A 21,729-nucleotide genomic window follows, 5' to 3' on the forward strand; every position below is an offset into this window, starting at 1 on the left:
CCTTTTGCCACCCAAGGTGACCCTTACACGATAAAATTTTTTTCCACCATAGGTCCGTTGTTACTGCTAGGAGTGCTGAGTGCAAATAATTAAGGGATTTATCCTGCCATCACCATTCCATCTTACTCAGCTTGTCATTCAGTCCCCTGTTAGTACACTGGGCAGTATTCAATGACAATACTCGGCATTTGCAGCGAATCCTGTTTAGAATTCGCTGCACAGTTGCCATGTTCCGGAGGGCTAGAGCCTTCACTGCCAACCCTCGCTGTCACAGTATCCAATGCCCCTGACGGCAATACTTAACCCCTGCGGCAGACGCCGCAGGGAGACGGAGCATGGAGGCAGGCAGGGAGATGGAAGTCTCCCTGCCTGCCTCAGAATGTATGTGGGGGGGAGTTGGGCTCCCCGGGACCCAGGCAGCACAAGCTGCCCCCCGTGAGACCTAGCAGGGGACCAGGTAAGGAGCTGCTTGCACTGCTCCCGATTATGCATATGTAATGATCGGGAGCAGTTAATATATAATGAACGGCTCTCGGCTCCCGGACCCCTGCTGGCTGTTATGTGTAAAAAAATATATATTTTTTTTTAATTAAATATATATTCATGTATTGTAAGCACATGAATAAAAATAGCATGCCCCTTCACATAATAAAATTCCTGATTTTTTGACAGCAAATTAAAAAAAAACACCTTTATTTTAAAAGTTCACATTCCAGTTCACCATAAAAAGATGGCGATTGGTACACGGTGACACACGGCGAAAATCACCTAGAAAGCAATTCGCCATCTGATCATTGAATACACTCACAGCGAATCACATTGAGAAACCCATTGAAAAACCACATTGAATTGTGGTGACTATCAGAAGTTGAATTGTCCGTCATTCACTGTTCGCCGTCGGCAAATATTGCACGTTGAATAGGGTGATTCACTTTTTCAGTAAAAAAAATGACCTTAGAGCATGAAAATAGCACACATTCGCCATAGAACATGGTGAATCAGCCTCATTGAATACTGCCCACTGACTGCAGGAGAAAGTGCTTATGTTACATTAGGGCATATGTATTAAGCCTGGAGAAAAGATAAACTGGAGATAAAGTGAAAGGAGACCAAGCACAAGCCAATCAACTCACAACTGTCATTTTCAAACACAGTTGATTGGCTGGCGATTTATCTCCTTTCACTTTATCTCCAGTTTATCTCTTCTCCAGGCTTAATACATTTGCCCCAGTGTTCTCTAACACAAGGCCATTGTTGTTGCAGGAGCAATTTACTTTCATACAATTATTAGGTGGACTTGCACAAGTGGGACACAGTAAATTATTCTCTTACCTGTTCTGCCCCTAAAATGCTGCTATATAAGTAGAGATTATTAGCCTGCCACATTGGCATAATGGCCTTGGATATGATTCAAATTCTAGGTTACTACTTCAGGAATTTGAGTTTGTGCATCTTTGCTATAATAAACATACAGTAATTGCAATAAAGTATTAAAAAAAAGCTTTGACGGCCCTTTAACATTTGCAGAGCACTCAGCGAGGTATACAATGATCAGCCCTATCCACTAGCATTTTTACAGGTACGATTCTACGTGACCCATGTCTTGCAACATTTCTCAAAGAAAGAATGAAACAACACTCTAGATACTCTTCTGTCATATTCCATACTCAAGTGTAAAGCAATATCAATTTATAATAATTTTTTGAGAACAATTATAGATAATGCTGACGTATCAGTAGATGTGTTCAACTGGTTAACGCATTTCTCTTTTTAACATCACAAAAAGCTTTGGTGCTCTTTAGAAGAACTCTCCAATATGCACAGAGAATTAATCCTTAACACTTTCAATACCTCCTTATCCCCATTATGACATTTAGATATGGGAAGCACAACCATTTCTTTTTTTTTTTACAACTTTTTATTAAGTCAAAGCATCAAATCAATACAGAGGACTTTACTGTATGTTCAAGCATGTAAATCAAGTATCAAACATTAATATATATGAAATGGGATCATACAGTGACTATGGGATTACATTGTTACGTAACACGTGTACAAAATAGTGAACTTAACAAAGAAAGGGGGGAGCAGGTTAGGTTATTCCAGGACTAGCGGAGGGTCATTGAGTACCATTTGTTCTTCGTACCAGCGGGTATTTTGGAAACATTGGTGTAAGGTTTGTTTAGTCGACATAGGTAAGGTTTCCATATAGCTGTTCCAGGTGGCAAAGAACTGCTTGGTACGGGAATCCTTTTGGAGAGAGGCCTCCAACCAGTCCAACCATTTCTTGTTTAAGTTGTCATCGAGTGGTGGCAGACATATTGTATTGCCTATGGCTCTGTCAATAATTCAATCATTCTGGTTAGGTCGCTCCCCTGCTCGTTCGCACAGGGGAGTGATGTTTTGCTACTGCGCATAAGCATTTATGCGCATGTTCAGGATCTGTTTTCGAATGGATGTAACAACTTGTATAGTTGCTGACCAGTCCGCATAGAGCGTTTCATGGGTGTTCCCATGAAAACGTTCCCATGACTTATATTTGTGAGTGCTTTAGAAATCATATGATGCGCACGCAATTTGCAGGTTATGCAAAACATCCATTCGCATGCGTGTATTGGAAAAACGCAGGCGGGCGTTCGGGTAGGCAGCGTTTATTTGACTCGCAAAGCTTCACGGCTTTTTGAGTCAACCAAAATGACCTCCTTAATCTGTTGGTATACAGATGCCAAGCTCATTAACTATGTTCCATTTACCCCTGAAGGGGCAATTTTGGGAATTCTCAATACAAACCAGAGTATGACTATAGACAGTAAAAACTTGGTAGCAGGACGAAAAACCAACATTACAGGGCTAGTTAGACAAAAAAAAAAAAAAAATACCCTTGTTCCTCAATAGATTTAACTTCATATTCAGGATAGATTGGATGTAAATGCTTTACAGAAAGAAAAAAGAGTGAACTGTTGCAATTGTTTTTATTTTGGTTAAACATTGTTGTTATGACAAATGAATTTAAACTAAGAAAATGTTGTAAAGATAATCTTTATTATTACCATTTCTGGCAAAGGGGCAGATGTATTAAGCCTGGAGAAGAGATAAACTGGAGATAAAGTGGAGATGAAATGGAAGAGATAACCCACCAGCCAATGAGCTGTGTTTGAAATATGACAGTTGGGAACTGATTGTCTGGTGTGTTATTTTCTACTACTTTATCTCCAGTTTATCTCTTCACCAGGCTTAATACATCTGCCCCAAAGATTGATACATACAGTAGTCATGGATTCATTATACAATATTTAATCTTTATTGAATCATAGGGGATTCTAATGAAGCTGAGATTACGAATGAAGATGGGATGTTGCCCATAGGAACCAATCAGATTCCACTTCTTATTTAATTAGCACCTTCTAGAAGATAATAGAATCTGATTGGTTGCCCATAGCAACACCCCATTTTCAATATAACTGCCAGCTTAGTAAATAAGCTATTGAATGTAACGATCTTATTGTTATTATGTGAAATCTCAATAAATATTTTTTTTTATTTTTTTTTAAAAGGCTTGCAGAATTAATATTCATTAACAATAGCTACAACATATCTGGCTTGCAGATATTTACCTACTGTGTTATTTTAAGAAACATCTTTCTTCCATCAGATTGGCTTCTGTTCCTGGCCAGGGGTCGTGTTGTGATAAGGATAGATGGTTCATTTGTATCAGCAGCATGCTTTCTCCATTATCTGTACAAGGGTTCTGTGTGCAATGTAAGCACTTACCTCTGGTTCGCTGTACTACAGAGTCCTGTCATCACTGCTGACTAATACGTAGCATAGAAACCTATCATTACAGCTGACTCGGACGTGCCATAGCCCTGTTTCAGCAAACTCATAATGGGGCATATTGATTATCCAAGAGACGTCCTACTGAAGGCAGACTGAATAGCACAGTGCAGTTATACTTTACAGAATGAGAGTTTCCCTATATCCAGATCAGTAGAGGTTAGAGTTAGGCAGGAATATATAATATATGTCTTCATTAAGCACACCCTTTACTCACTCCCAATCGGTAAGGTGGAGAGCGTCAGAGTCACAAATCACACACTCTAAATAGACTACAAATGCTCAGTGTTTTTAGACTATATCATTCACAATGTGTCAGAGTACGTTAGGAACAATTAAATAGAGTGGTTAGAAAACAGGTGTATTAATTGGCTATGTGATATTTTCCAATTTCAGGGGGTCATAAGTATCCACATAACAGAACATTACTGGCCCTGAATGTAAAAAAGGAAGTTTATCTAACAAACTTATACAACGTGTGCCGATATTTTCGGAAGTTTTGAAGCCTGCCAGATTTGACGTTCTAAAGTCGAATTCGCGTGGTTGAAAATGGCTGCTGGATTGTCTAATTCACGTGGATTCCAGCAGTTCACGAACATTGAATACCGACGTCTAATTGGTTTTGGAATGTCTGCAATTCTGTCGGGAAGATTCCGACAGTCGTAATAAAACATTGAATAACCCCTTTACAGTGTATGTGCAAAAAAATTGTGGTAGTCCATCACAATAAAGCATGTCTGATGGAACCGATCTTGGTAAATTTGTTTAAAGTACAAATGCATTTCACCAGATATCCCGTGTTTATAGGAGCCCGGAATGACTGATACCAAAGGTCTGCAATGTACAGTACACAGCAGTCAGTTTCATTGACACATATTTATATATATAAATCAGGGGAATTGTCTTCACTCATATCAAGGTATAGGAATTTTTCCTATTACGGTAAATAAATTTATGAATTTAATGAAATGCCTTTTATGGAGATTTTTTTAATGTAATGATTGATGAATATATAAAGAAATGGTCATTTTACATAAACGTCATAGGACGACTTGACAATATCAGGAACAATGACCTTCTGCCCTGGAAACACTTATATCAGAAAGCCACAGGTGCTGCTAATCTGCCCAACCCTCATCACATCAGTTAGGAAACCTGGACTGGATCTAAATTTATTGTTGCTGCTGCTGCTCTAAAACCTGGTCTGGATTTCCAGGTCCTCATGTGTAAATATGTTGGATCTGCCACACTCGCTAACATTGGCAGTTTATACAATAGAAAATTAGCATTGCATTAGCACACAGCTCTGAATTAGGCTTAACAAGTGTAGAGGGCTTGCAAATGGTGTCTGCATATCTGTTGGCAGTTTTGCTTGTACTGCATTCTGTTGCCATATATTGTTCTGGGATAATGTGTTTTGCAATGATATTCTTTCATTACTGTGCAATGCAGCAATTCAAGGCATAAGAAAGGTTAATGCTAGTTTCAAATAGTGTTGACCTAGCGTAAAAAACAAATGCTACAGTATTACAACGCTATATGGCTAAACAAAAATGTAAAACACAATTCTGGTTATTAGACCCAATATGATTCAGCATGTACAGGATATCTCATTTCTGCTTATAGAAGTATACAGTCTAGACTGAATCCAAAGAAGCCATTAAATAAATATTGATTATCAAGGGTATTGACACCAAAGTGGAGCTCACTTTCAAGACAAGAATTGCCTTGATAGGAAAATGCAATTGTATTCATTTATTGTGTGTAGTTAGCTGACCTCAATTACTGTAATCCTCAGAAACTGCTGAACTCTACGAGGATGATTCTAGAGTCTCATAGAAGACAAACTTCACTCAAACCTAAAAGTTAACTACTCTCTGTGCATATTGGGCAGTGATGTAGCTGAGACTGCGTCTTTTAGCTTCCTACTGTGCACACAAAGACACAACTTTGGTCGTACCATCGGGCATTGCACCAGCCTATGGGGGAACAGAATGCCCATCAGAATATGGTCCTCTGGGTCAGTGCAACTGCCTCTTTAGGCACAGTTGCTAACCACAACATACACATGTCTGGCTAGTCAACCCTCCCTGTTACCCCCAATGGAACACCACCAAAACTGCCTCTCTCTGTATCCAAACTTCTGTGACTCCCGACGCAAACCATAGGTACGGTGCGCGGGCAGATGTTTGTAGTTGTTCATTATTTTTCACATTGATGCATTTTGATTATCTGTTGAACAGTGCTATGCCGCTACAGTACTTGTAAGGGCGTTCACTGCAGCCAGCTACGGTCCACTTGGAGGCGACTCCACTGGACTAGCACAGTGAAAATACCCAGGTGGCACTTCTATCTACCATACGGACTCCTATACCAGGCAGACACTGCAGCTGATGGGAGATCACGTTTCCAATTGATAGAGCGTTTCCACGCTGGGCGTATACCACAAGGGACAGTGACTAAGAGAGGGATTCTCCTACAGGAGTCAGAGTGATATTCACCCATACACTGTGTGATATATTAAGTGTATGCCAATCCCCTTTATTTCGTCACAGCGATCCTATAAACATGTTAAACCCTTGCTGGCATGAGTGATTTTGCGTCAATCAGAGCATCCACCAAAGAGGTTTATTAACCCGCTCTTATTACTGATACTAGGTCTGCCAGTCTACTCCAATCCTGTACAGACCTAGAGCACACTGTTCAAAGTGAAATCAGCACATATACTATACCTTATTACAAACATCTGCCCGCCACCTTAGTTTTAAAGTGTGTTACACCCCACCCTTGTTTGTTATTATATGTATTTTTTATCTCGCAGTTCTTAAAATAAATTAATAAAGGTTATATTTTATTCTTGTTTGGTGCACCGATACAGGACATCTTCTTTTTTCTCTTATTCCTATAGATGTAACCAACGCATTTCATCCTATCACATCAGTGTGCAGTATTACTTACTCATGAATAAATAGATGTAAGCAACGCATTTCATCCTGTCACATCAGTGTGTGCAGTGTGACTTACTCATGAAGAAATAAGTGATAGTTGTATCCAACGCATTTCATTCTGTCACATTAGTCTGTGCAGTGTGACTTACTCATGAAGAAATAAGTGATAGATGTATCCAACGCATTTCATCCTGTCACATCAGTGTGTGCAGTGTGACTTACTCATTAAGTAATAAGTGGTAGATGTACCCAACGCACTTCATCCTGTCACGTCAGTGTGTGCAGTGTGACTTCCCCAGGAGCAACTGCTGAATTATACTGCACAAATAGTTGCTGGAATGGAGAATACAGTTGGGAAAGCTGTAGCATTCTGTACTCCCTCTTTCCCAGCAAGTCCGTCCTGCAACTAGAGCTACTGCACATGCACGTACAGTATATGCTGTGGATCTCTCTACTCTGGTGCACAATAGACATTGATGCACCCTAGACTCCCTAGTCCCTACTGCAAATATTGGTTCCGATTAGATCCCCTAGAGCTTTTGCAACATCGTTAAATGCATTGATTAGAACCACCTGAAAGAGAGAGATGGATTCACTTGAACACACTTTACAGTGAAATCATTGAGTGCGGTTTCGAATAAATACTTGTTTTCCAAAAAGTACTGCACTATGTAAACCTTTTATCTACCCATGAACCTCTGCGATGTCTGCCAATACAGATACTGGGTCTGATTCAGAGATCTACTGTACGTCAACCCAATGGTTAGCACACATCTTCAGTGGTGGGCGCATATGCAGGATGTGTACTGCCCTCCGTCTTCAAGTTAGGTTTAGGCACTAGGGGCGGAATCTTGTAACATCCGCAGCCCTGTATCGCCGGGCATCGCATTATTAATAATGGCATATGTTCTAACATATGCCGTTATTAACGCAAGGGACAGCTCTTGTGATAAGAGCTGTCCCTTGCGATGCGGTGCCGACCCTGGACTTCTGGGTCTGCGACCCAGGAGTCCATCTGCGCATGCGCAGAGTGACGGCGCCGGCCGCAGGGCATGCTGGGAGGGATCTGTGACGGATCCCTCAAACAGTGCTGCGGTAGGAAGCCCGTAGGCTTCTGCAGGGAATCGCCAGCTTTTGCTGGCGATTCCCTCCGCGGCGCTGCCACTGCGGAGGGGCCATTTAGCATATAGAAATGCGGTAAAAACCCAGATAAAGGGGTTTTTACCGCATTTCTGCTTTAGAGAATCTCCCCTAGGAGAGTATAGGGATGGGTTAGGAAAGGGTAGGGGGAAGGTTAGGTTTAGGCTTCGGAAGGGAGGGTTAGGCTCTAAAAAGGGGGTTAGGTAACAAGGGGAGAGGGTTTTGGTTTGGCTGCAGGAGGTGGGAGGTTAGCGTTAGGGTTAGAGCTACACTTGTTTGTACATTGTATTAGTCTGCCAGTTATTAGCCAAGAGTACAGATGAAAGTGCCATAATCCCTTTATTTCTAACATACTGTATATTAAGTGTCACGTGAATTATTTATCTTAATATCATATTTTTATATCATATTTTTGATTATACTTCAAAATGATTTTTAAAAAATAAGATGAATCTAACACCAGATGCGACAATTTATGATGTATAACATTTATATACATTTAAACTAGTCTGTACAGTTACCAGTGCTAGAATACTATATATACTAAATATACTTATAACATACAAGATAAAATGACGCACATGAAGTATGATGATATAATAAGTATAACAGTAATGTGCAATTAGAAATCACTGCAGAATGCTTCCCATTGCACAGTTAGTGGGACAATTACAGAACAAGAGCTGTGCACTTTCTCATGCGGAATAGTACAATTGACACCACAGTACCTATAAAATGCAATTAGCCAGACGCAGCAGCAAACTGATCGTTAACCTTCAAAATTCATCTTAGTCACAAGAAGGATCCAACAACTGAAGTCAGAGCTCTTCATAAAATCGCAGGTCAGCAAGGACAGGCCAGGCACAACTTCCATCCCTGTCCGGAACGATGTCTCGGTGTTCCATAGAAAAGAGGGAAAGCTATCCCAATGCTTCTCACACCACTACAACCATTTCATTGCAGAACAAATGTTATAGCCCAGAGCACTAGCTGTGCAGCTGCCTTCTGTGACTTAGAACTCAATAGTAAGAGCCTCAGAGATTCATGCCTAACAATAGTATATACACCTGAGTAATTCTTCATCAAAGCAAGGCTGGTGCAGGACAACATTGCACCAGATAGGACATACTGTAACTGAGACATATCCCAGTGTTTGCTGCCACAGACACAGGATTGCACCACGTTTCCACGTGTAGTACTGTAAATACACATTCTCTAGCCACATACAGAAGCGCATCCTGAAAACCCATTCACAGCAACCGTGCAACAGTACCTGCTTTATGCATAGCTCCAAAACCAGCCAACTAGAATAAGTACACCTGGTCTTACCTTTATGGAGAGTACCTGTCAGGAGCTTATAAAGGGTCTGGAAACAACGAAAGAGCCCATGCTTACATCTCCTAGAGCAGCTGCCACTCATGATGCCTGCAGTCCTCCTGGATCCTCCAGAAGCCGGTGTCAGTAAATGGAGATACAGTACTGTACTGTACTGTACTGTAGAAAAACTTTTATGCACGGAAGAAACTACTCAGACAGACTGCAGAACAATGCAGACGGTCTTCCTCTATACAGATCCAAATTTCTAGCTCTCAGTGAAATTCCCTGTAAAGGTGCTTATATTGCCCTATTTAGGTATCTCCTTCCAGGATACCTTTTCAATCCTTTTTATAGTATCTTATTTATGTTGCTTGTTCTGGATGAGCAGAATGACATTATTTCATGTGCTGTGGCTCCCAGAGTATCCAGAATGGAAGTTGATAAATGCTAGCAGTCCGGTAGAATGAGCAGGGAGCACAGCAGAGAGTTGAGTAGTAATGCAGCAATTAATGCAGGAGTCATAAGGATGCTGGTGACGACCGCAGCAGCAGACAGTGTGCGTCTATAGAAGACCCATCGCTTTTCCTACCTCCTTCTCTGTGGTGGGAATAAAAGTGAGATACAGTATGCAGGTTACTGAGGAGGGAGAAACATGCAGCAGCTCTCAGGGACTGAGCACTGGTGGGTGACAGCTACATTTAAAGGGCTGGATTATTCTGGTTGGTTATTTTTAAATACCTGCAGTAGTTAATTACATATGTTTCTTTATTTTGTGCATGAGAGGAGATGGGTTATTATGTATGATTTTCTTTTTACTGTATACAAGCAAATTTAATTGTAGACAGATTTTCTTTTAACACATGCTGTGCCCATGACTGGTACAGTATATCATGCAGTTTGTTTAGGATAATGAATTCCTAACTTCTTCCATATTGTATGCAGAAGCTAACACAGTGTGCAGGATAACAGAAATACTCACCATCATCTTCATCATCATCCTCATAATAGTAATAATAATCATCATCGTAATAATTATAAATATATAAATATGACCCAGGTTACTAATTATGTTTGCAATAGTTCTATGATCTGCACAGGCTAGGGATAATACGGTGTGCATATGCTGTGTGTATATATATATATATGTATGTATGTATGTATGTATGTATGTATGTATGTATGTATGTATGTGTGTGTGTGTTTTATAATTATATGTATACATACAGTAGTAGTTTAAATTACATGATAGCTTTACTATTAGGATGTGAAACAGCATATTTGTCAATTAGAGAGGACATTTTTACAAATGTATCTCCTCATGCTTACTGTGGAAGGAAATAGTATAGAGGAGGCACGCCAGGGGGGAGAGATGTTTGAAAGTGGACAGTTAATTGAGTAGAGGGATTGCAGTTGCCAGGTATGGATCATTAGGCCACCACAATGTTGGTCCACAGTCATTAGGTCAACACCATTAGGTCGACATGCATTTAGGTCGACATGAGTCTAGGTCGACAGGGTCATTAGGTCGACATGGGTTAGGTCCACAATCAAAAGGTAGACATGGTTTTTTTTCTAAAATTTTTGTCCCGAATGTCGACATAGTTGACATGGACACTGAAACGTAGCACCTCGTCCCCTCGCATGGGCATGGTGCCTCGGCACACTATTTTATTCTCCCACCACACCCTAGTGGATGGTAGGACATGAAATACCTCCTGTCGGCACATGTCAGCTCAAAAAAAATGTGAAAACCCCATGTTGACCTTTTGACTCTTGACCTAACCCATGTTGACCTAATGACACTGTCGGCCTAACCCATGTCGACCTAGACTAATGTCGACCTTCCTGCATGTCGACCTAATGGTGTCGACCCAATGACCGTCGACCAACATGCTGGTTTCCCAATGACCGTATCCCGCAATCGCCAGGGGTGCTGGCCAGCAGTGGTCCCCGTGACCAGGGGGTAGAATCACATAGTAGTTGCCACCAGAGGCAAAACCAAGGTCCACTACTTAGCAATGCCCAACCACTGCTGTTTCCATGCTACTCCAGCCCGCATGCTCCAGTACTAGGCGAGGCCAGTTGGACTACAAGAAAACAAGAAAAGTATAAATCTGAGTACACGCCTAAAGATTTATCTGTCCAACCTGTCTGGCGAGAACAAGAATCTGGTGCTCAGTCAGAAAAAAATGGTTAGATCCTTTTGATATAGCATAATTTATCCAATTGTTTTTGACCATTTTCCAGCGTTTAAGAGCAAAAGGTTGATGGTGGATTTCCAGAGCAACTGTAGTTATGCATGGACGTTAGGCAGCACGGATGGTGTAATGGTTAGCATGTTTGTCTCACAGCACTGAAGTCATGGGTTCAATTCCCACCATGGATCTAACTGTGCAGAGTTTGTATATTCTCCCCGTGCTTGCGTGGGTTTCCACCGGGTACTCCGGTTTCTCCCAGATTCCAAAAATATACTGGTAGGTTATATGGCGCCCAACAAATTAACCCTAGAATGTCTGTGTGTGTGTGTACATGTGGTAGGGAATATAAATTGTAACCTCCACTGGGACAGGGACTGATGTGAATGTTCAAATGTTCTCTGTACAGCGCTGCAGAATATGTATGTGCTATATAAAATAACTTAGTAAATAATAAATAGTTATAAAACTTAAAAAGTATTCAATCAAACCAAAGTTGCCAGTGGTGTGTATAATTTATTAGCATCACACACCTTGCACTGTAACTTCTGGGTGTGTTCCCAACTACAGACCCAATTACCACTGTCTCTGCTGTACAACTACCCACTATTGCCTTACCATTGCCTTCTCCCCTCGCTGGCTTTCACAATGCCCAGAACTTAGATTATTATTATATAGATAACAATCATAATTAATAAGCTCCTTTCTATCTTCAGCAACTAAATAATGGCCTCATTTAGCATCCATGTTGACACAATTTCAGGTCATTGCTAGCGATTATCACGATTTTAGGGTTTTTCTGCACCTTGAGCAAATCACAAAAAAAGGGAAAATTATTTTAGATTTACAATGGTGCAGAGCAAGCAGTTTACTTAGTTATACCGCTTTCATAATGGTTGCACCATGGATTAGTACACAGAGCGATCCGGCATTTGCGAGGTAAAGCTCCCCTCAGTGACCTGAGAATAATCTGGTGCACACGGGGTGGGGTGGAGCGTTGGCACCTCATTGGGGGGCGGGAGAGGAGGCAGCACTTGGAGCTGACACTACTGTATCTCCACCCTATTGTGTAAACGGGACCCGGGTCACTCAACCCAGATTACCCATTTACACTGCCCAGCAACCGAGGCCCGACTCGGGTAAAATCCTTCTTATAACCCAGGTACAAATACCGGGTTGCTGGTTTTTCTCACCACACAGGTTATTTGTGTGGTGTGAAAAGGGTATTACAGTATTTAAATATTAAAACAGTGGTGAGAGCTACTAAATCAAACTAGTAATGCCCCCCAGGTGCTGCAAGGGAGGGGGATTTAACCCCCAGCACACCAAAGGGCATTAGTAATAAGATTTGAAAAACCAACATAATAGAGGGTCATTCAGAGATCTTAGTTACATATATTTTGCAAAAGATATGATAAGCTTCCGGGCCTCAGCAAGGCTTCTCTGATACCGGAAGTCCTACACTGCATGATAACAGCACCCAATCTGGGTATTTAAATATTGCAAGTGCGTACACTGAGCAAGAATTGAAATACAATTATTTTAGGGAATGGGATGTTCCTGCGCACAGATTTTGTAGGCAAGCATTTTCCAAGTGATTGGAGTTTTATCAGATCTGAGGGAAATTATCTGGCACTAATGTTTTTTACTATAAAGTGGAAAACTTTGAAGGAGTGAAGGGCTGTTTGTATGGCTACAGTACATATCTGATGTATATCAATATAATTTTTATTATATTACACAGTATGTATTCTAAAACTATTATCATAATACTTTATTTGTAGCCTACTAGAATTGGCTTCTCATGGGCAAATTTATAGTATACAAATAGCTGACTTCAACTTTATACAAACATCAACTTTATACGGTACAGTATATTATCTTATTGCGGCAGGCTAGAAGAGGAACAATATAGCTATGATTTTACATTGCGGAGATGACTACGTACACCTATGGAATTTCTCATTATTACATTTAGCATAGAAGTATACCACTCAGGAGATAAAGGTATTATTAGGAAAAACATTAGCATGACATATAGTCATTCAACAGCACATACATTATACATATATAATTCTATTGTATTTTTTTAGAATGCTGGGAAATAAGATTATGTTTTAAAGCTTATTGTTAAAAGAATAGAAATGAATCATTTAAACAGCTTATTAGATTTCTCTGAACTCCTGTAACATAAACAGTAGTATAGCACATTGACATTAAATATACAAATATGATGTGGAAATGCACTGGAATAAAAATCTGATACACTACTTTGGGCAGTTCTGTCAATAGACCTGTTGAATAAATGTATGAGTTGATCGATACTATGAGAAACTGACATTTTTTTCAATCAACCTCTAGAGTTCGTCTATTAGATTCAAAGGTGAAAGCAGTTGGATTCTTTTGCAAATGGCCAAAGGTTTGTGTTCTGAGATATGCTGGGCAGGTGCAGCCGTGGTACTGCAATGTTTTAGATGCAGTTGTATTTAGAAACTGCAACAGTTTGGGGGCAGTGATGGGAGTGTTGTGGTGCTCGTAGGGGGGATTTCTGAGTACCTGAAAACCCAGATAAGGATACAGAGGGGAATATTCAATCTCCGGCAGCATTGAGCAGGGTATCTCGGCAGAACGAGCCCGACATCACAAGCTGTCGGGCTTGTTCTGCCGAGAATGACCGTGAAGTGACGAGCTGCCAGCTGCAGCTCTCCTCTTCCCGGCCGCAACTCGTGGCCACGGCACCTTTCTAGCTCCCCGGCAGGCGGGACATTGAATCCCGCCTGCATGTTCTCGGTCGAGCTGACCGAGAACGGGACTGGGTCACGGCGGTCGAGCAAGCTCGACTGCCGTGACCCTCACATTGAATACCCCCCAGAGTGTCCTTAGGGAGCTGGTGGCTGATTAACAAAAGCAACTTCCTCTGTCCTCACAGTGCCCATTACACATTGTGCCACACATCATGATGCCCGTTACATATTTGACACATACTGTAAATGTTGCTTACCTACATGCTCATTGCTAGGGGGTACAACCGGGTGAGAGCCAGGGGGGCGGGGGTGTTTTATGCCACTGAATTACAATCAGGGGGTTGGGGTACAGCCTGGTGAGAATTGGCAGTGCCACCGAGTGAGACTGTGGTAGATGGGTGTCCTCTTGTCTTGCAGTTCCCCAGTATATGTAGGTGACATACGTCATGATGTGCGGGTATAAGTGGGTGGGGGAGGTGCTGCAGGTTGAGAACCAGGGGGCAGAGGTGCCGCCAGGTGTGATCACCCCCTGGACGTGTACCTGAATCTTAAAAACTTCACAGTTCCCACAGTCCACAATTTGTTCCTGCAGCAGGACTGCTACCCTACCTCCTCCACCTGATGAGGACAGCCAGGCAGAGAGAGCTGTCTGTGCACTGCCCGGCGTTATACTCAAAGCAGCGGCAGCAGCCTGGTCCATTGCTATTTTAATTTCTCCCGTGGACAGCCACGAGCCAATAGGAGCCCGCGGTCCGGCAGCCAATCATGACCCCTAAATCTTGCCCTGCCTCTCCTTGCACACTGCAACCCTGCAGCCACCCTGCGCTCTCCCCAGCCGGCCTCAGCCCCGTGCACACAGCGGAGCTGCTTCTGAAGAATAGGCCCCACTCGCTGCGCTCGCCACACTTTGGGCTCGGTGGCTCGCTGCGCTCGCCACACTATATATACACTGTACATATAAAAATGGGGGGCATTTAGCTAAAATCGCGTTGCATTGTATACCATACAATAGCATACAATGCGACGCGATTTTCTCTTCAAGGGAATTTCAAGGGAAATCGCGTCAAATCACGTCGCATCACATGCTTAAGGTACTGGCATACAATTTCAACATCGGGCTCCCAGATAATACACAAGTACCATGTCACGCCACCCACTCTTTGAACCCCCAGCGGCGGCTTGTGCTGTGGACTCCTAAAACAAATCTGTACAGGACAGGTTGTTAGTGAGATACAAACTTTCTATTAAATGCAACAATGTGTGGTGTAGGGAGAGAAATCCAATTGGCCACGCAGTACGCTGTGACCTTTAGTCTCCCCCAACCACAGTCTCTACCTGAGCAGGGGGTGGCGGGCCTGCTATATCCCTTCACCATGCACCCTGGGAGATGTAGTCCTAGCCGGCCGCTCCCCCACACTCCCTGGGGAGCAGTCAGAGGTGCTATGAACTACATCTCCCAGAGTCCCTCAGTTACCCAGAGCTGATGTTAAAAAAAAACGCTACAATTGGTACAGTTTATTTTAGCCGCTACAGACCGTTAAAAAACTGTACTGTACTGTACCTGCTAAAATGGTACAGTTGGAGGGTATGCTATTTGCAACCCTGGCAACACCTCCTTTTTTTTAGGAATGTTGCCTAGTGAACCACCTCCCCCCAAAATGGCTAAAATCCTGTCAATCAGGCTGCCGCTTATAAGGCACAGCATGTGACAACACAGGACTCAGTCTGCATTGTACTATGCAAACTATTGAGTTTGTGTACAGATCTGAATTAGATCCACTTTAAACAAGGCATGACTACGTTCTTTGTGCTTGGTTGTTTAATATTGTTTTACACATCCAAAGGAGTCGGAAAAACATATTTAATTTCTAATCAGTGAATGGTCTCTGCTATCCATCAATAGTAATGACTGGAGCAGATTACATGCTGTTAGCGCTTCCTGCCATGCTGTGCTTATCGTTAGACAAATACTGATACATGAAGACAGGTGTACTATGAAGCAATGAAAAGAGTGGAGAAGTGAGCCACTGGATAAGTTGCCCATTCCAAGCAATCAGCTGCTACCTATAATTTTATAGAATGCACTTAAAACATGTTACCCTAAAGCTGATTGGTTGCCATGGGCAACTTATCCGCTGCCACACTTCCCTTCTATATGTGACTTGTATACCTACCAACTTTGTAGTGACAAAAAAGGGTGGGACCTCAGTGAAAGGGGCCGTTGCTGCACGGGAATGTCCACGATCGCAAAACCACGCCCCAATTTCCTCACTGTTGGGGGCATGGCCAGCGCTCTGTGAGCTGCTGACCATGCCCCCAGACCAGGGCTGGGCAACAGCGGCCCTCCAGATGTTGATGAACTACACATCCCAGCATGCCTTGCATCAGTTTCAGCATGGCCACATAGCAAAACTAATGCAAAGCATCCTGGGATGTGTAGTTCATTAACATCTGGAGGGCCGGTGTTGCCCAGCCCTGCCCCAGACCCTCTGCCTCCAGGAATATACGTTGTGTGCATGCGCACAACATCTTATTCCTGGCATAAACCAGTCACACCATGTATCTTGTGTGGCATGCTTCCTAAAGCAATTGTCATTTTGCATATTACAGCAATTAGGTATTTTTTTTAATTGATGCAATTTGGGGGGATTTTCACAATGTAAACTTTTAAATCAGTGCTATAGAAAACAATCAATTTTTTTACATTTTCGGAAATGAATATTTAATTGTAAAAAGCTGCACGCTATAGTTTTGTGACCAGATATTGTATTTTAAAGTCAATACTATTATTTCCCCATTCTGACTCCACTGTTTACAGTAAGAAAGTATTGACTGCATAATTGAATCATGTGTTTTATAAGGCTAAATTGTTACATTGGCAGGTGTGAACTCTGTAAGATTACAAATGCATTGTTTGGCTTTATTTTTTTGTGGTTTTTTTTTATGAGAAACTACATGGTTAGCCAATTTACTATACACATCGATGGGAGATTGCATCCAAATATTATATCATTTATATAATTATGGTAACTTTTCTAAACTCATAACACCAAACAAAGCATTTCCTATTAATCCGCTTGAATTATGCTTGTGTAATATATACAGTATCCTATAAAAGGGACCAAATCAATTAATATGAACACTGCAGCGAAGCAATGTGCACAGGAACCACATGTAGGTTGGCGATACACTGCTATGATGTATCACAGCAGTGTATGGCCATCCAAACCACCCGTGAGCGGTCCTTTCACATGTGATGTAACACATGCGACCCCTGTTTTCCACCGCCAGGTGGGAGGGTCTGAGTTGGAGTTTGGTCTGACCTCCGACTCAGGTCCAATGTGCATGGGACCTGGTGGGACATCAATTGCATCCGATTTGAGCCGATTTCTTGGCCTGATCCGTCGGGAACAGGTGAAATCGCCCCAAATCGCTATAGTGTATGGGGGCCATTACATTAGCTCTATAATTTCACATTTTCATACACAATCCTATTAGACATAATTAAAATCCGTGGCATAGACAAAGACAGTTAGGGGCAGTTGCCCAGAAACGGTGTTCGTCTTTGCCAGTGGCTCAAATCATAGTCAAATCACATCAAGAGCTTTATTGTCATTAAACAAGAACAAAAAAAAAATGTTAAACAAAATTCTAATACAACCCCACAGCGCTGAAAGAACTATTCTGGGATGAGCCACTTTACATGCAGTTCAACATACAAATTGCTGAGTCTTGCAATTGACTAGAGACGTACCTACTTTTTAGCATGAATTATCTAATAAAAGTTATGTTTTAATTTTTCCATTATCATTAGCAAAGTGTGCCCCAAAAAGCCTTTGTTGTTCTTCCTTTCTCTGTCACTTTGTGACCTTTTCTATTTTCAATCGACTAGAGACATTAGTTTTCTGAACCTTTTATTGGATGGTAAATTAATAAGGAGCCCCTCATAATACTGCAGGGTTTCTTCACGCACACAGGCCCTCATTCTGGTTGATTCGGTATGCTTCGAAGCACACAGATTACTGAGTCCCAGAGTGCCTGCTACCCCGCCATATCACTTCCCCTCCTCCGCTGATGTATCCCCTCACAACCATGTGAAGAGATGTGTCTGCTGGAGAAATCATTTGCCCAGGCTCAGAGCGCGGGTCCTGTCTCACAAGATCTGGAACCTTTAAAAGGGGCGGGCGGGCGGCCGTGCACCATCTTCACTCCAGTCTGGAAGACCTGCCATCCGACTGCTGCTATACCATAGTCTGCTGCTATATATATATATACACCATAGTCTGCTGCTATACCACGGTCCACCAGTTCAGTCAATGTGCTGTATCCAGTGCCAGTGATACTGCTGTATAGTCCAGTCCAGTCAGCCCACCGTTAAAGACCAGTGATAGTGCTGTCTGCTGCTGCTATACCAGTCCAGTCCAAAAAAATCTAAAAATTGCAAAAAAAAATTTTTTTGCTCCTACGCTATTATTAACCTCAATAATTTCCACTCATTTCCAGTCTATCCTGAACACCTCACATCTCACAATGTTGTTTTTAGGCCAAAAGGTTGCAACAAGGTAGCTGGATAACTATGCAAAGCAACACAAGTGGGTGGCACAAACATGTGACCCATCTAGGAGTGGCATTGCAGCGGCAGACAGGATGGCAGTTTGAAAAACTAGGCCCCAAAGTGGGGTGAGGTGGCCTTAGCCGTTCCTTGCAACTCCATTTCGTAAATGGCTTATTGGCAAGCTTACATTTCTCCTCAAACAATTTACTATTATTTTTTTTCTTTGTGTTACTAAACTTTGGCATTTAGGATTTTACATGCCCTCTACGATGACATTGGGCATCGGCCTTGGCAGACTATGTTGATGCTGCATCCAGTGATTAGCTCGGCTGATAGTATAACAGGGAATCAGTAGGACTCTGCCCTGCTGGTCATAGTTTCTGTTTCTGCTCCATGTGGATATGTCTGAACTCCAGCTCCATTCTGAAATGAGCCTTGGATGTGGTTGCATTCTTGCTGTACAATATATACTTTATTGTTTGCTGCCAGAATGAAGTATTTCATCTTTATTTTTGTGGACATTCATTTGAGCTGTATCCAGGTCTTGGCTAGATCTATGTTATTGCTAGTTGCTGCTTTCCCCTGCTCCATGGTATTGTGTTGTTTTACAGACTTCATGCAGAAAAAGAGTTAGGGTGACATTTTATAGGGATCGATTTCCGTTTTTTGGTGATTTTTATCTCAAAAACGGCCGTTTTCGCACTTTTTCCCGAATTCGCATAATTAATGAGATGCGAAAATCGGCAAAAAAATGTGGTATTTGCCGCGAAAACGCACTTTCTGAAAGTGCCATTTTTTTTATCTCCGAAACTCGCATCCAGATGTTTTCCCATTGAAAAAGATACAATCACAAAAAAAAATGGTCTAAACATTGCAATAAAAATAGACCTGATCCTGACTGGCGAATTAGACAGAACCATGCACAGAGCATTGAGATCTGTGTATGGTTCTTTGGTAAAATATGTATAAAAGTTATAAAAAAATGGCGCGAGGTCCCCCCTGCTGTACATAACCAGCCCCGGGCTCATTCAGCGGGGCCTGGTTCCAAAAATACGGGGTAAAAAAGCGTAGGGGTCCCCCGTATTTCTGAAACCAGCCCTGGACTCTTGGACCGGTCCTGGTTCCAAAAATACGGGGGGCAAAAAATCTGGGGGACCCCCGTATTTCGAAACCAGCACCGGGCTCCAACAGCCCTCGGTGTCATGCCACAGCCGGGGGACACTTTTTAGATAAGGTCCCCCGGCCAAAACATGAGCACTGTGGCTGGTCAGCATTGGACGGGGTGCCTGGAGGAGTGAGGACCCCCTCAATAAAGGGGTCCCCTCCCCAGGCTTCACCCGTCCAGGGCTGAAGCCTGAGGCTGTCACCGGCGTCCGTGGCCAGTGGACGCTGGCCTGATAGGGTTAAATCTGTCAATCCTAACATTGCTTTATACAGGAGAACTACAAGTACCAGAAGACCTCCCCTGCAGGCTGGGACTTGGAAAACCACAAGTCACAGCATGTGGGGCATTAATGGGCTCGCTGGGACTTGTAGTTCACCTGTAAAAAGAATGTTTTTACATACACACCTCACTTTTACACCAACATACTTACCGATCCAGGATCCAGCGCTGGTCTGTCTGCAGCAGAGGGGACAACCGGCTTTCTCCGATGGAGCTTACAGAGGCTGAGAGCGTGATTGGGTGATGCGTCTCCATGGAGACGCATAGCTCAGCCCTGATTGGCTGAGTTATGCGTCTCCATGGAGACACATAAGCCGAAGACGCTCTCAGCCTCTGCCGCGCTGGGAGGGGAGGTCTGCTGCGGGGGGAGGTCTGCTGGTACTTGTAGTTCTCCTGTATAAAGCAATGTTAGGATTGACAGATTTAACCCTATCAGGCCGGCGTCCACTGACCACCGACGCCGGTGACAGCCCCGGGCTTCAGCCCTGGACGGGTGAAGCCTGGGGAGGGGACCCCTTTATTGAGGGGGTCCTCACTCCTCCAGGTACCCCGTCCAATGCTGACCAGCCACAGTGCTCATGTTTTGGCCGGGGGACCTTATCTAAAAAGTGTCCCCCGGCTGTGGCATGACACCGAGGGCTGTTGGAGCCCGGTGCTGGTTTCAAAATACGGGGGTCCCCCAGATTTTTTGCCCCCCGTATTTTTGGAACCAGGACCGGTCCAAGAGTCCGGGGCTGGTTTCAGAAATACGGGGGACCCCTATGCTTTTTTACCCCGTATTTTTGGAACCAGGCCCCGCTGAATGAGCCCGGGGCTGGTTATGTACAGCAGGAGGGACCACACGCCATTTTTTTTTTTTTAAATCACAAAATCGCACATTTTACCAAAATCACACCTTTTCATGACAAAAAAATCGCACTTTTTCATGGTTAAAATCGCCCTATATCGCATTTTATCGCACTTTTCATGCCGGAATACGCACCTCATTAAATATCCGAATTCGCGGCAAAAATGCGATTTAAAAAAACGGCGATATAGTGTGATTTGCGAAAAAAATCGCATTTTCACAAAAACGGTAAGCCCACTAAATCTCGCCCTGAATCTCAAATCTTTTGTACTCCTCAGCAACCTACTTTGCACAAGCCAGTTGTATTACTCAAAGATACTCACCTGTGGATTCTAGTCTGTCAGGCAGATCATAACAGTACCACTGGACTTTAATGGCAGTACCACTGGACTTTAACTGCAGTATCCCTGGACTTTAATGGCAGTACCACTGGACTGGACTTATGCAGCAGAATCACTGGACTGGATTTTAACTGCAGTATCACTGGACTTTAATGGCAGTATCTCTGGACTTTACCGCAGTACCAATCCACTTTAACAGCTTTACCACTGGACTTTAACGGCAGTATCACTGGACTTTAACGGCAGTACCACTGGACTTTAATGGCACTACCACTGAACTTTAACGGCAGTATCATTGGACTTTAACGACAGTAACACTGGACTTTAATGGTATCACTGGACTTTAACAGCAGTACCACTGGAC

The 21,729-nt window shown here is 42.8% G+C and overlaps 1 protein-coding gene and 1 long non-coding RNA gene across 2 annotated transcripts in view; one reads left to right on the forward strand and one right to left on the reverse strand.

Moving 5' to 3' along the window:
* KCNIP1 (potassium voltage-gated channel interacting protein 1) overlaps positions 1-9,405 on the reverse strand; it is a 685,047-nt gene extending 675,642 nt beyond the window's left edge. The window contains exon 1 of the mRNA XM_083181772.1: positions 9,252-9,405. Coding sequence (XP_083037898.1) covers positions 9,252-9,342 — 91 coding nt within the window. The 5' untranslated portion in view covers positions 9,343-9,405. The remainder of the gene's footprint in view (positions 1-9,251) is intronic.
* Positions 9,406-9,883: 478 nt separating this feature from the next.
* The window catches only part of LOC146072325 (uncharacterized), a 133,401-nt gene continuing 121,555 nt past the window's right edge, over positions 9,884-21,729 (forward strand). Inside the window, exon 1 of the long non-coding RNA XR_014473060.1 lies at positions 9,884-9,920. This is a non-coding gene — a long non-coding RNA (uncharacterized LOC146072325). The remainder of the gene's footprint in view (positions 9,921-21,729) is intronic.

The sequence above is a fragment of the Crinia signifera genome, chromosome 4 (genome assembly GCF_055691185.1).
Source record: "Crinia signifera chromosome 4, ASM5569118v1, whole genome shotgun sequence".
Taxonomy (NCBI): Eukaryota; Metazoa; Chordata; class Amphibia; order Anura; family Myobatrachidae; genus Crinia; species Crinia signifera.